Raw genomic sequence first — 16,556 nt, 5'->3', positions numbered from 1 at the left:
TGAGATCATGACCTGAGCCGAAGTTGGACACTTTAACAGATTGAGCCACCCAGGCTCAGCCATACCATTTCATATTTACATTGATAGATACACAGGCTAATAAAAATGTAAATATAATCTCTGGTAAAATAAACATCGGATATATTTTAAAAGACCATTTATAAAGCTAGCTGGTGAGTAGGGAGATAGATTAAAAAGATAAAGGGGATTAAAAGATACAGACTTTCAGTTACAAATAAGTAAGTCATGGAGATAAAAGCTATAGCATAAGAAATATAGTCCTAATGTAATAATGTTGCAAATAATGTTGAGAGATGGTGACCCCACATCAGGTTCTGCACTGGCAGCATGGAGCCTGCTTGGGATTTTCTCTCTCCTTCTCTCTCTATCCCACCCCTACTCACCACTGTCTCTGACTCTCTCAAAATAAATACAGGAACTTAAAAAAATGTTTAAAAATGAAATAGTTAAATGAAAAACAGGGCAATATTATACTATGATCACAATGTATGGGAAACATTTTTACTTATATATATGCATGCTAAATAAAATTAAAAAGAATTACATCAGGGAGTGCCTGGGTGGCTCAGTTGGTTGAGTGTCCGACTTTCGCCCAAGTCATGATATCACAGTTTGTGAGTTCAAGCCCCGCATCAGGCTCTCTGCTGACAGCTCAGAGCCTGAAGCCTGTTTCTAATTCTGTGTGTGTGTGTCTCTCTCCCTCTGCCTCACTTGCGCACACGCTCTCGCTCTCTCTCAAAAATAAGAATAAACATTTAAAAAAAATTTTTTTTAAAGAATTACATCAGAATTTCACCAATAGGTATATCTGGTTGGAGAGGTTTGAAGTGACATTTATTTTCTTCTTTATATATTTTATATATATTTCAGCATTGTAACCTAAACAAAAATTATTCTTACACCAGAAAAAAAGTGTTTAAAAAGTATTAAATACTAAACAAAAATTGATTAATATTGGGGCACCTGGGTAGATCAGTTCGTTAAGCATCAACTTCATTTGAGGTCATCCCATCTCATGGTTTGTGAGTTCAAGCCCTGCATCAGGCTCTGTGCCAAAAGCTCAGAGCCTGGAGTCTACTTCAGATTCTGTGTCTCCCTCTCTCTACCTTCCCCATTCTCCCTCTGTCTCTCTCTCTCTCTCTCTCTCTCTCTCTCTCTCTCTCTCTCTCTCTCTCTCTCAAAAACAAACATTAAATTAAAAAAATTGTTGACATTGCTGCTATGAACATTGGGGTACATTCATAGCAGCAATGTCAACAATAGCCAAAACATGGAAAGAGCCTAAATGCCCATCACCTGATGAGTGGATCAAGAAGATGTGGTATATATACACAATGGAGTACTAATGGCAATGAGAAAGAATGAAATATGGCCATTTGTAGGAAAGTGGATGGACCTTGAGGGTGTCATGCTAAGCGAAATAAGTCAGGCAGAGAAGGACAGATACCATATGTTTGCACTCATAGGTCTAACAGGAAATTTTCAGAATGATCTAGCTTCAAGAAAAGCAAGCACTTAGTAGTGCTTAAGAAAAATTGATTCAGTCTCAAATGGATAATTGATACCTGCCACAACACAGCATTTTATATACTGTTGAGTGGAACTGCAATACAATCTAAGTATTTTGGAAGTGTTTGCTGTATAATTGGATTTAATGAAATGTTTAGAGGTGCAGTAGGCATGACTTTGAGTAGATAATGAAAGAAAATGCAAAATGCTTATTGACTTATTCAGTTTTCTGAACCATAAGCAAAACAGCCTGGCATAATCTAGTACAAACTGAGCACCAGTGGAAAAAGAGATGCAAACAGCATTTCTTAACACCAGTGAACTAGTCAACAACATTACTGGGAGGCTGAAAATGTAATAAAGTATTAGATATTAGGTTGGTATTTTTGCCACCCTTCTTAACTCTGTATTCAAACCTCTAACTTTCTTTTCCAATTTTTTTAAATAACAGCTATGATTTATCAGGCACTAACTACACACAGGCTCCATTCTCAGTGCCTTCCATGTATTATTTCTGTTCTTTGCATCAGCTCTGTGTTGTGTATTATCATCCCCAGAAGGTAATTTTTTCAAAGAATCTATATAAATCTGCCAAAGAGCACAGTGCAAGTAGGGATTCAATTCTCCATCTCCCCACTAACTGAAATTTGCTTTGATACTCAAAACTATTCTCCCACAAAACACACATAATCCAGGCTTTGTGCCTCTGTCCATTCCCTTTCTGCTGGTTCCCCATTTTTAATTACAACTCAGTTGAGTTCAGGACTCAACCTCAGGAATCCTTGAAGTCCTAGCTACAGATGCCTTCCCAAATACCCAAATAAGCAGGTTTAGGGAATATGTGCCTTTATGCTTCCAAAATTGTGTCTCCATATCTCCATCAGTGTATCTAACATTTTGTAAGTATTACCTTTTATTTATCTGTCATTCTTTAAGGGCCAGGTTTCTCTTGTAAAAGAAACTCATGCTCCCTCAGGATGTTAGTTTCAAGAGGTACCTTAAGGAAGCCAGATAACTGCAAACCAATTATTTTGAAGTACCTCTTTAGACTGTGTGTTGTCAGGAATTGGATTTTCAAATGTAATGAGTGTAACTGATGATAAGAGAGGGCTTCTTTCGAGATGATGTAGTAGCTGCCACTGCTGCCTGCAAAGCCTGCCAACAGGGAGAATTTAAATATTTAAAGCATCTGAATACACGGTGAGAGGCTACACTTAAAGCATGGAAGAGGAGTTGGCTCTGTAGCTCAAGGTGCAACATCTGTCCTGAAATGATAAGGGCCCAATTATGCCTAATGCCATAAATATAAATATAAATATAAATATAAATATAAATATAAAGCCCTTTGCTCCACCTGAAATGAGCAGCCACTTGGACAGGATTTTGTGGACAAGCCACAGTGGCTGGTGTTTGAACGACGCCAGCAGTGAGGTCTCTTCTCGCCCACACCAGAAGCAGCCCCTGAAGTGTGAGGGGCCAACACGGCCAGAACATGCTCCGCCCAGCCACTCCCACATTTCTTCCAATGTGTTGTGCAGGCACTGGTAGATGAAAGTATCAGTGTCGTGTTTGAGGATAGAACTCTTTCCTCCTTATGAGGATCTGGGGCCAGGGGCCAGTGGGTGCTGGTGGCAAGTGCAAATCCTTGAGCGAGTTTCCATTCTTTCTTTGGAAAGAAACTCTCTGGTCATGCCCCCTCCCCTCAAGAGACTTCGGCTTTGAGGGTGAGGATGTCTGTTATTCATCTCTGTACTCTTGGCACGGAGCAGAGAGCCTGGCACATAGTAGGCATTCAGTAGATGTTAACAAGCACTGACTATTTGAAGGCTCACTTCCACAAATCCTATTGGGATCAGCCCTGTCACTGGGCTCCCCGCTGAGCTCCAAGAGCCAACTATGTTTTCCTGCCTCCCTGGAATCGGGCACCACAGCATCACACCCTTACCTCAGCTACATGTTCCCTCCTAGACTACAGGATGAGCATGTACTATGTGTGGATCATGTAGTGTGTGTTCAATAAACACAAATACACGTGTGAGCAAATGGATTTCAGCTTTCAAGAAGCATGCAGATTTCACTCTTTTTTATTTATAATACCAAAGTCATGACTTTTCTGATAGGAATTCTGATGGTGGCCTCAGTGACTTTTACCTGCAAGTTTCCTTCACCTCAGAAGATCAGTCTGAGTTATGACTGAAGAAAAGTTGAGAACATGAAAGGAAGATAAAAATTTAGGCAAGGATATTAAAGCACTCTCTGTCCCAATGTAATGGCAGGGGCGGCTATTGGTCAGGCTTTTCTTAGATAAAGGGAGAAATTAAGGCCTCACAGGTGTGTCACATGACATGAAATGAGAATGACAGGATGGTCTAGCAAGAATGAAGAAATAACAACACCCATCCTCTGTAGAGTCTTTATACCAAAAAGAGGAATTAGTCACACAGCACAAAGGCCATGCTGAAAGGAGGGGCCAGCAGGCTGCCTCATTCTGTTCCGTACTGAGTGTCACACACAAGAAGCAGCAAAAGGAAAAAAAAAGTCCTAACATTTAGCCATTTGGATCAATATCCTGATTGTGCTTCATTTGCAATACCTATAATCAGTGTGCCAATGCTTTGTTTTTAAAGTGAATTTAGGGGGGAACCTGTGTGGCTAAGTTGGTTAGGCATCTGACTTCAGCTCAGGTCGTGATCTCATGGTTCGAGGTTTGAGCCCCACATCGGGCTCTATGCTGACAGCTAGCTCAGAGCCTGGAGCCTGCTTCGGATTCTGTCTCCCTCTCCCTCTGCCCCTCCCCTGCTTACAATCTGTCTCTCTTACTCTCAAAAATAAATAAACATAAAATTTTTTTTTTAAAGTGGATTTGGACAGATCTCTGGGAAGGTTCCCCAGTAGCACGTTACCTTTGGGCACCTTGGCCCTCCATCTCTCCCGGTTGATGTGCACCACCTCAGTCCAAGTGGCTTTAAAACTCTTGTAGTCAACAGGGATGACAGAACTGTTGATGGGCGCGCTTCCTTCTGAGCCAGTGCTCTTGACGCCTGATCGCTTCGCTTCTGCTGAACTGATGCTGTTCAAACTGGAGATCAAAAAGTCACACCAAAGAGGAGAGTTAATGTTTGAAAAACATATGCCAATGAGCAAGCCCAAGAAAGGAGTGATCCATGCTCCTCAAGTTATTACTGTGAAATTCCTGGGTCCTGAGGTGTGGAATTCCTCTTTCCATATGCAAGAGATGGGAAATTCTGTATTCTCAGCAGGAGAAAGAGATCAAGATTTCAGCCTCATGAATATCCATATTTCCCCATATTTCTTCTCTGTTGATTGGTATCTTCTTATTCAATAGGATTAGAATTCCCTCATACGAATCTGCTGGCTTCAACTCTCTGAAGTTAACTAATTTGAAATCAGGCTCCTACTTAGCTACACGCTGCACCCACCTGTTTCTCCACTGACCACTTTTCCAAGTCACCCAGCTGCTTTTCCTCTTTCTCTCCAGCTCCACCTCCCCCTGTACTTGAGTGTCTCTGACCCCAAGATCTCCAAGGCCAGAGTAAGATGATTTCCTTGTACTCTCGAGGGAAGCTGAGAAGGCACAGATGCCTTAGAGCTGGTGGAAAATGAGACATGCAGAAGACTTTTTTTTTTTAATGACTCAAGCTTTAAACATGGGCATTTTTGCAAATATAGAAAGTGCCACCTCCTGGGAAACTTTAAGGTATCATCCACTTCCAGGTGACTCCTGCAGTGACTGACATGAATCCAAACCTGCTGACAACCTCAGCCGACCAGATCAGCAGGACACTTTCAGCCCAGCATGCAGGGCTATGGGGCAGGGGGCCAGAGGGAAGTCCCCCATTCTTCGTGTTAGCAGCCACCACTGGGTTCATCAGCCTTGTGCATCCCTGGGATCCCACTGCCTAATATTCCTCTTACCTTCCCTCATTCTTTTTCCCATTAATTCCGTTTCTCCCCTTTATAACAAAGCCCCAGGTTTTACAAGGACAAGTAGGGGAGGGGAAGGAGTACTAGCAGTGGTGCAGGCATTTCCTCTGTGCTTGATCCTGTTATAGGGGCTTTATGTAGATGGAATAATTCACTTTATCCTGCATCCAACCTAGGAATATTACAACCCACACGGGGAAACTAAGAAAACTCGCTTGAGTTGCATGGCTGCAACGTAGCAGGACTGGGATATTTAGTGGAACTGGGCCAGTGGGACTGGCCTCTGACCACAGAACCTGTCACTAATCTACACTCAATATAATGACACTGTGTCAGAGGGTGACTTAAAACTTTCAGTTTTTTTTTCCTTCCTCCGCTTCATTCTCTTCCTGAACCTAGAAATGATTCTGATCAGCAGTACTTTCTTTTTGGATTATGGGGAGCAAGGATGGTCTGGGTTCAGGCAATTAAAGTGCCATGGGGATGGTGCCATGAGCAAAAGCACCAAAAGAGAGAATGGGGTGGGGGACCAGTACTGGGAATGCTCAGGTCACGGTGTGGACCTTGGTCATTCCCTTCCCGGCCAGCCTGGAGAGTACAGACAATACAGCTTCAACTCCTCTGAGAAAAAGAAAGAGGCAGACATCTCTCCTATAAGAGAGGGAGGGCAAGCATCATTGTGAAAACCCCCATCTCTCCCAAAGGAGCAACTCTGTCCATGTGGACAGGCTGACCCGACCCTCACCCTTCAAGCTTCTGCACTGACCTTGAACGTCTCTGTCCTGTCCCGCCAGTTTGGGAGGTTTCATCAATTAAAGGACTCACGATCTTTTCAGTCATGTCTGTGAGCACAGTGAAGGTGGGTTCCACAATGAAATCAATAAAACCTAAAGAGAGACAGCAATGCTTCAGAGGAACTACATATAAACTGGTCTTCTCGATATTTTCTTATGGAAACTGATGAATCTTATCTGTCTTTTAAACTTCATCTTCAAAGGAGAGAGTAGGTTGGTCTTATTCATTTAACGTATTCCTTGAGTTGAATATCATGAGTGAGTTCCATCTCTCCTATGTAACTTTCCCTTGCTTTTTTAGTAGATGGCTCAATAAAGTGCCTAAGAAACTCATATTCAACCTCCACTGTGTAATAAATGCTGTGATTAGTGCTGCATAAAAGGAAGATGTGTAATACTATCTGCCTAGCCTCAAGGGGTTTACAGGGGAGATTAACTGAGCACAAAAATGACCCGTAAAGTATATAGAAAGGGCCAAAGGAGAAGCCTAACTAAGGCCCCTGGGAAAATAAGGGAGGAAGGATATTTTCTCTCTCACTGCGAGGCCTGTGAACAGCTTTAGGGAAGTTGTGATGTTTGAGCTGACCCCTAAAGCTCTTCACTTTAGGTGGAAGGAGTGGAATAAGCAAAGTGACAAGAATAGGAACAATGCAGGATGTGTCTGAGGAATGACCGAGGCTTACGGACTTTTTTGGAGTTAGAAAGGGAAAGCTTGGGAAGGCAGGCAGTCACCAGCTGGGGGAGGGAGGTTCCTAAGGGTGGAGCTAAGGAGTTGAGACTTATATGGGTTCTCAACGCTCCTGGACATGTTTAGGCACTCTATCAGTTAGATTTTTTTTTTTAATGTTCTTTGGGAAAGTTAATTTGGCAAGAGGGATGGGAAGGGAGAGAGCAGGAGGGGCTGAGGCTGGGAAATCATTTCACCTTGAAAGGAAGCTAAGGAAGGGGGGATCCAGCGCCATTGTAAGGCAGATGTGTGATAGAGGCACAGGTCCATGCCCTGCAGGAGTGGTGCTGTCTCCAAGTGGGAACTGTTAGAGATCTCCCACAGCAAAGCAGAGAACACAGGGATGAGGGAAGGGGGAGAAAGTTGCTAGGGAAAAAGATGCTGGGCTCAGCCTTAGATCTGCTGACTATGAGGTGCAGGGGACACATGCAGATACGAACGGGCAAACAGAATTGGGAGAAACAGGGCTGGAAACTGGGAGAGGGGTCAGATCTGGAACTGTATCTTTGAGATACAGCCATGTTGGAGAGACAATTGATGTTAGGCTGGAATCACTGTGTCAATGGCTCAAAAATACTCGAGCGTTCTGTGACTCACTAGGAGAAAATATAAGATCTGAAGCTCCTGGTGGTAGTTCATTACGCAGCCATGTGAAAGTTAGAAGGAAATGAAATACCAATACAATGAAATACAGTGTTTGGTACAAATGCTTATTTGGTTTTCATAATGACTGAAGTGTGGGTGATCCTGGCATTTAATGCCCAGCAATGAAGGATGCAAAAAGCCTTATAATGTAATTGACAAAACAAGGATTGCCCCAAATGCCCAGAGTATCCTGATAAGGAAACACTGATGGTCAAATTTGTATTATAGTTAATTGAGGTATAAGTTTATAATTTCAGTTTAAGCTGAAACTTAAGAGTTTCATGATACTATTTCAACTTTTTGCTTTCTCACAAGTTAAACTCAACATGTCCAACCCAGAACTAACTCATCAGCTTTCCCTCCAACCCTCATAAATGGGACGATGGTCCAACCACTTAATCTGGATCGCTGTCTTTACCTTAGCTTTGCATCCAGCTGAATCCTTAATATGTTATATTCCACCTTTCTCCTGGAGAATCTATGTGCTTCTTCAATTCTGACACTCATCATCTCTTCCCTGTAAGCCTACAGGAGGCACCCAGCTGATTTCCTTGCCTCTAGTCTTACTCAAAACCCTCAGGTTTTAAATTTCCCTGCTTCGCATATGCTAATCCCTTGTTTGGGATGCCCTCCCACCTACCTCTTACATGCCTCTCACCTACAGCACCATTTATATAGACACTACCTATTTATTTCTCAATCCCCAACTCAAATATTACCCTTCAACAAGTCTTTCTGAGTCCAACGGCCCATACACACTACTCTGTGCCTGACTGTACCACATATAAAACTCTATCTTAGCACTGCAACACTCAATTAGACTTTGTTTTCCTAAAGTCTTGCCTACCACCTAATACTGGTTCAATGTCTTTGGGAGCAGATACCATGTATGAGTTGTATTTGTTTTTTTATAACATCTATTATAGTGCCTAGCAGTGCCCATGCCTGATAGAAACTCAATATAATAATATGAAAAACAGAATTCAAAACACAAGTAGGAAAAAAATCAGTAAGTCCTTGTTGAATTTATTTTTTGAATAGTTTCAGACTCTTCCAAGGTGGAGATCACTGACGATATTTGATTTATGTGTGGTACTGGTACCCTCATAGCCAAGGAGTTTTGTAATTCACATGTTTTGGTTATTAGCAGTACAAAATTATCTTTACCAAAAAAAGGTGCTAAAAAGTTTTTAAAAAGAAGGAAACATTTCAAATGAGCCATTCCTAGAATTAAGGTCATCCAGGAAATGAGACTGTCCTGGAAACGGTCTGAGGAGAAATGCCAGGGAGATATCAGTGTTGCACGCAGAATGGAGAGTTGAAACACAATGGGCCTCCTGTCACTGATTCTTACCATGCTGGAAAGGCGAGGCCCCTTTTGCTCTTAGTGGGGAATGAGAGACACAGCAGAGCATCACTGTCTAATCTTCCCTACAAACCAGCCACATTCCAGGGACAAGGATGGGGAGAGAACCTCTAACAACCCAACCAACCAAAGCCAGAAGCAGGGCACAGCAGAATAGAGCCAGGTTCCCAGTCAAAGACTCACTGGGGGCTCTGAGCTTACTTCTACACAACCCCAGTCTGTGTTTTCTTCCCATCCAAAGGGCTGTCAACACGTACCCACTTGCGACTGAGCAACCATCGTTGACTTTCTGTCACAGAGAGGAGAAAAAGGCAGGCCCAGCTCTGCTTCTCTGTCACCCTGGAAAAACAGGAGGTCGTAGTAAATTAAGATTAGTAGGTGGAGTTGCCCAGCTTTTATTTAGCAACTTCGACTGCCACAAAGGCCAGTGGTCTTTATTATAATTATTACAATTACATTATGTAATAAGTCCTTCTGGGGTCTGATCCTCCACATAAAAGACACCAAGAGGCTGAAATCCTCTGGGGTCCAATCATTCCATCCAACTGCAAAGGCACATGCTGTTGTATAGAAAGCCTCATCAGGCAGCAATAGGTCCCCCGAGGAAAATAAGAAAAGCCAATGCGTTCTGTGGCTTAGAGCCAAAACTGCAGTCAGAATTCCTGTGTGTTCTCTAGTTTTCGATGATCTGTGGCCTTTCTTGAGCCAGTGAACCCCTCCACACTGTCCCCAGCTGTGGGTGGTGTCCAAGACACAAATTCAAATGGACTGACTTGGATTTTTTCTGCTAGTGTTGCTACCTAAACCCACACACAACTGAGGTAAGTGCTCTGGGGTCTTACGCACAGGGCTCAGTCCATAATGAACAGTGGACCAAACAAAGAAACAGAGTAAATACTTTGCTTTTGTTTATCAAGTTTAGACAATAATAATTCTCTGACCAATATATTCTCAAACTCACTAAAAACCATCACTATAATAAGCAAGTACTATGGAAAGTCTAAATAATGAGGGAGATGATTTTTTAAAACCTGACCAGGGACACCTGAGAGGCTGATGGTCAAGTGTCCAACTTTGTCTCAGGTCGTGATCTCATAGCTCATGGGTTCTGGCCCTGCATCAGGGGCTCTGTGTTGACAGCTCAGAGCCTGGAGCCTACTTCAGATTCTGTGTCTTCCTCTCTCTCTGCCCCTGCCCCACTCAGGCTTGCGCTCGCTCTCTCTCTCTCTCTCTCTCTCAAGAGTAAATAAACAATAAAAAAAAAAAAGTTAAAACCTGAACCAGGAGCTTAATAATTTAGTCACACACTTAGAGGAAAGGGAAAATATGGCATCTTTCTTATAGCAGTGATGGTCTGCCGATTCATTTTACTAGAATAGAATTTGCTCAGGTTAATGGTTACTGACTTGGGCTTGAATCTGGCCTTCCTCCTTCTAGCTGTGTGATCACAGGAAGTTGATTTTCCTTCTCTACATTTCAGTTTTATGTTATATAAAGTATGGAATAAGAATCCCTACCTCATCAGGATATGATGAGGATTAAATCAGGAGGAAATATATGCAAATAAATAAAAGAACTGTTATTGTTTTCTATAGATGTCTCTAATATTTAAGTCAAGATTTGAGAAATATTTAGTGAATTTGTTATCGCAAATGCACTCTGATTATAAGAAATGTTAGTAATACATTAATAGTAAGTAAAAAAGTAACAACAATGTCATTCAAAAAGTAGGCCAAGTTCAAAAACTAAACACTTTTTCTTTCTAAGGCATGTTATCAAACAGAAAGGAGCTGGCTCACACACACATAAAGAAAGGAAGGAAAAGGAATGGGCGTCTGAGGAAGCTGAATGGTGTGGTCACAATAGGTGCTGGGGACATCCAAGGGTCTCAGGAACAGTCCTGAAGTGGCTCAGTTCCTTCTGCACCCTTTCCTGTATAGACACCCCATGAGACCCAACGGCTCCTCTGTCTCTGAGTTGCCTTGGTATGATAAAAATGATTTATTTCTGAGCTATTTCTTCTTGGGCAGCATGAAAAGAAGGAAGAGGATTTGTTGTGTAGATGGTTCTGTAGAATAGCTCACCTAAAATATCTAAAACCCACTCTTCTTCCCAAGTTGGTTTTTTGGTACTTTTTAATGGGGGTGATTTAGAAGAAGTGGTGAATACTAACCACTTGACTATTAAGACCTAAGCATTATTTGGATTCTATTACTGAAAAAATACAAGCTATTAAATGACTTCTTAGCCCAGGGACTTGTCTGAACCCACATCTACACATCACATACATCTTCTGGATTTGTTTGAGCTATTAAAATCCTATTTTAAAATAGTGGTCATTGAATTCCCTTTGGACAACAGCTACATTTCTGAATTGGAAAAAATGCGCAGAAAGTAATGTGGAAAGGTGTACTTCTGGTGAATTCAACTTGATTGAAACAATATTGTATGACTCTGTAACTACTGGCCCCTGTGGAATTATTCATACACTTTTCTTTTTACTGAAGACATCAATATTTTTTTAAAAGGGCAAAAGTCTCAGTACAAAGAACAGCTTTTTAATGAACTCATTTTTTAGTTCTTCCAGAAAAATGCAGAAAAATAAATAGCTATCATTCCTGTTATAGCAATTAAGACTAATAAAATCAGGTAGTCAATCTACAAAAGGAACACAATGAGTATTTGTTGAATGAATGAAGAGATGAATTTGATTAGAAACCCAAATTCCTGGGGTATCTGAGTGGCTCAGGTCATGATCTTGTGATCATGTGATCGGGCTCTGTGCTGACAGCTCAGACCCTGAAGCCTGCTGCAGATTCTGTGTCTCCATCTCTCTCAGCCCCTCCCCCACTTATGTTCTGAATCTATCTCAAAATTAAATAAACATTTTTTAAAAACTAAAAAAAAAGAAAGAAACATCTAAATTCCTTTGGCTACTCAGACATTTATGACAGGCAGGCTGGGAGAGCATTAAGCAGTTAGCTATTCATAAAACCTCCCTTCTTTTCCTTATCTATTTCCTGTCCACACAGCTACACTACATTTCTCAGAATCTCTGCCAGTTAGTCCTAGATAATAAAACAAGAAGAGAGGGGATGCATATCCACCACATGCCCACTTCTTCATGTTCTTCCCTCTTTTGCTGGCTTGATGTAGACAAACAACATGGAGGCCATGTAGAGTCTGGATCTAAAATCACTGCTGATTGTAAACCACCTGCCAGTCAAGAAACATTTATCCTATACTTTATATGAGTGGGTAATGAACTTCCATCTTATGTATGTCATTATAAATTCGGGGGTTTGTTATAGCAGCCATATGTAAGCAATAAACTAATCAAGAGAAACAAAGGTTATTACTGTATTGTAAGTTCACAGGGCAGGTGACGTCTCCAGTGAGTCTTTTCAGGTAGACTGAAGGAGAAGTATCTGCTTGGGGACGGTAACAAATGCATCAAGCAAAAACATCACAGCAATGTACATTCTTCTCTCCCAGGGGAAGAAGTTACAAATATGATGTGTAAGAAAATCATTGTGACTTTTGGATCTAAGACAGCATCGTGAAGACACCTTGGTCCTTTCTTCTCTGAAATTATCCACTCACAATAGGAGAGCAAGAAACAGACACAAGTACTGGAGAAATCTGTAATCTCAAATCAAACTATATGAGGAATGGCCCCCAAGTGTCATGAATATCAGGGAGGGGGATCCCCAGAGAACAGGACTATGGCAGCAGATCTCAGATAAAACTTGAAGAACATGGTTGCTGTGAGGAGCTACGCTGGACCCTATTTAGTCCTGAGAAATAGGAGAGGAGAAGGTGAATGAAGAGACACACAGGCATGGTAAGTGGACAGTGGATGACAGAGTCTGAATTACAAGGAGGCCTACAACTTCTGCTCACTGTTGTCTGGGAAGAAGAAAAGATTAACACACACACCTACACACACACACACACCACTTCATAGAAGTTTTATAATAAACTATGGAGAATCTCTGCTAATTTAGAATATTACCACTCTGGTTTCTTCCTGGCACATATCTCCTGCAAATAGTTGTCTAAAAATAATGCATTTCACCCAACAATAGTAAATAATAATAATAAAAGGAAGAAAGAAGAGGAGGAAAAGGAATAGGATGAGGAGGAAGAAGAAGAAGTAGCACTACTATTACTACCAACAACAACAACAAAAAAACTTGTGAAAAGATACAAGTGAAAAACAAAAAAAAAAGAAGGAAGAAGAGAAGAAACAAGCAAATAAAAATAACAGATAGGAAACACTCATCAGAAAAAATAGTACCACCGAGTGATGACTAAACATATAGTCATGAACAGAGACTCATGAAATTATCAAGATCAAGGGCTCAGGGAAACAGGAGCTAGCAGAGCTCAGGAAAGATACAGAAGAGAAAAGCAGACCATTGCATAAAGAAAGATTGCATACAAAGTAGCACAAACAAGATTTTTTTTCTTGATGGAAACACATTAAAGGGCCTGGAGATCAGGAGTGTAAAGAGCAGGCCACACAAAAACCACTGATTGAAGAGTTAATGAAGACTTACAGGAAAAGTGATAGACATGGAAGAGAAACAAGAGAGGCAACATATGAATAACTGTATTCCCTAAAGAAGAGAAAGAAATAAATGGAAAAGGAAAGCATTCAAAGATTTAATCAATGTAACTTAAATATACAGAGGAAAAGAACAGGCCAGGTCCCCAAAAAAAAAACCTATTGTAGAACAATCATTATTGAAATATATCCCAGTACTGTCAGTGGGCTTCAAAGGTAAAGAAATGATCTTTTAGGGCACATAAGCAAAAAGATACATCACTTAGATATGAAAATAATTACAGCAGAGCCTCCAACCCCTCCCTAGCAATATTCACAGGTAGAAGACATTTGAGTAAAATCTAAAAATGTCCCCAAGGAAAGAAAGTTTAATCCCTATCCCCCCACCACAAAAAAGAAAAAAGAAAAAAAAAAGGTCTTATCCAAGCAACTATAGCCCAACACAGGCAAGTACATGAAAGTGTGGTTTCATTTGCTCTTCTAGAAGAAAGCACTTGAGGAACAACTCTGGCCAAGCAACAGATGATCAACCAGAGCTGAAGTACCAGCACTGAGTAGAACCAAGAGACCCAGAACGGAGTAGAACCAGAACTGAGTAGAACGCATTGTTTGCATTTATCTTTTGTAAGCAGCATGTAGTACATGCCACAGAATGCTCATTTGAAAAATCAGAATAATTTAGAAATAATATAGCCAACAAATAGCAATAAAAAGTTAATTATGTTATGAAAGGAAAATGGGGAACGGTGTTGAGAGGTAATGAATAAACACTGGCTTTCTTATCTGTTGTAGATGGGGGTAAGAATATATCATTTAAACTTGATCTATAAAAACAAGAACTCAATTTAAATAATAAAAGACAGACTACTGTAATTAAACCAGTTAATAAAACCAGCTAAAATTAGGTGCTTGGGAAGAGGTGAGAGGAAATAGAAACTTGCTAATTTTTACAACAAGGAGGCAATAGAGAACGGAAATAAACAGAGAACATAAAAATTTTATTATCAAGTTAGCTACTGGAAGAACTAAAAATACAAGTCAGCAGAAGAAATAGATATATAACAAAGCAGATAGCATAGCCAATATAGTGAACTATTTAAAAAGAAACCATAAAAAGAGAAAGCATAACATAAAATATGATGGCATCTAAGATCAAGTATTCCTGTCATTCAATAGATGTTAACATAGCTGATTTCAATTGTTAAAGAAAAGCATCTTAGATGGTCTCATAAAAAAACCCTCAACCATATAAAGTGTTTATTTTTTTATTTTTAATATTTATTTATTTTTGAGAAAGAGAGTGTGAGCCGGGGAGAGCCAGTGGGAGGGACACACAGAATCTGAAGCAGGCTCCAGGCTCTCAGCTGTCAGCCCAGAGCCCGACGCAAGGCTCAAACCCATGAATTCCAAGATCATGACTTGAGCCGAAGTTGGACACTTAACCAACTGAGCCACCCAGGTGCCCCTATCTACAGTGTTTAAAAGTCACCCCCAAACCAAAGTGTCTCTGAAAGGTTAAATATAAAAATGAGGGCCATATTCTTAAAATGAGTCAAATTTGAGTTCTAGGTAAAAGCATTAAATGAGACAAAGAGGCGGGCTTTATAACTATGATGGTCTAATAGTTATGAATATCTAAGAGCCAAATAACATAGAATCAACATTCATACTACATAAAAAATAGAAATGCCTGTCATCCCATAATAGATAAAAAAATTTTAAATGATGTGTAAAATACCTAAATGACATAATTAATAAGGTAGATGTATGTAGTATTCTTTGAATTCTATATCCTGCAAGTAGAAAATAAATCTATTTTTCAAGAGCAGTGAACATTCTCAACACTGATTATACACTAGGTGACAAACGAGTCACAATAAAATCCAAATAACAAAAAGCTTCTTTGATCAAATTTCAATGAGCCACAGATAAGTACAAAACTAGAAAGCAAAAGAGCCTCCCTGGAAATTATATAAACAAACACTTCTATCAGAAGCAACTCTTAGGTAAAAGAAAAATCTACACCAAATCCCAGAATATTTAGAAAGGAATGATGGTAAACATACTGCATATCAGAATCTGTAAGATTCATAAGAAAAAGACAAACTCCTAGCCTTATATTTTCTAATTTTAAACAGGCAGAATAAAAATAAGTGAATTAAGCATCCAGCTCAGGAAGTTAGCAAAAGAACAAAGTAAACTCAAGCAGAAGAAATGAATTAGTACAAATGAAAACCTCAATTAAGGTATTATAAAATAAAAAACAATAAAATAACCAAATAATTAGCTAATTTCATAGAGAAGAAAGCGGACAAACACCAATATAGGAAATGAGACGTAAAAATGGGGAAGTAGGGGTGCCTAGGTGGTTCAGTCAGTTACAGATCTCATTCTTGGTTTTGGCTCAGGTCATGATCTCAGAATTTGCAAGTTTGAGCCCCTCATAGGGCTTTGTGCTGACAGCACAGAACCTGCCTGGGATTCTCTGTCTCCCTCTCTCTGCTTCTCCCCCACTCACATCCACGCACTCTCTATCTTTCTCTAAATAAAATAAATAAACTTTAAAATTAAAAATTTAAAAAAATAAAATGGGGAAATAGGGTGGCTCAGTCTGCTAGGCATCCAACTCTTGACTCTGGTTCAGGTCACGATCTCGTGGTTCACAGGATTGAGCCCCACGTCAAAGGAGCCTCACTATCAGTAGAGAGTCTGGCTGAGATTCTCTCTCTCCCTCTGTCTCTGCCCTCCTCCCACTCACACTTTTTTTCTCTCTCAAAATAAATAAATACACATTTAAAATAATAAGAAGATTTGTGTTTCCCTGATGATGAGTGATGTTGAGCATCGTTTTATGTGTCTGTAGGCCATCTGGATGTCCTCTTTGGAGAAGTGTCTGTTCATATCTTCTGCCCATTTCTTCACTGGATTATTTGTATTTGTTTTGTGATTGTGAAGTTTGGTGAGTTCCTTGTAGATTTT

General features: G+C 40.3%; 1 protein-coding gene across 5 annotated transcripts in view; it reads right to left on the bottom strand.

Annotated features, from left to right (window-relative positions):
• The window catches only part of PDE1C (phosphodiesterase 1C), a 509,313-nt gene that overhangs the window by 60,559 nt on the left and 432,198 nt on the right, over positions 1 to 16,556 (bottom strand). For all 5 annotated transcript variants that reach the window (XM_029925461.1, XM_029925470.1, XM_029925493.1 and 2 more), the window contains 3 exons: positions 9,265 to 9,346; positions 6,242 to 6,362; positions 4,434 to 4,609 (listed from right to left, as the gene is read on the bottom strand). In XM_029925461.1, coding sequence (XP_029781321.1) covers positions 4,434 to 4,609; positions 6,242 to 6,362; positions 9,265 to 9,346 — 379 coding nt within the window. The remainder of the gene's footprint in view (positions 1 to 4,433; positions 4,610 to 6,241; positions 6,363 to 9,264; positions 9,347 to 16,556) is intronic.

Source organism: Suricata suricatta, chromosome 2 (assembly GCF_006229205.1).
Source record: "Suricata suricatta isolate VVHF042 chromosome 2, meerkat_22Aug2017_6uvM2_HiC, whole genome shotgun sequence".
In the NCBI taxonomy this organism is placed as follows: domain Eukaryota; kingdom Metazoa; phylum Chordata; class Mammalia; order Carnivora; family Herpestidae; genus Suricata; species Suricata suricatta.
This window is presented reverse-complemented; position numbering and strand designations above follow the sequence as displayed.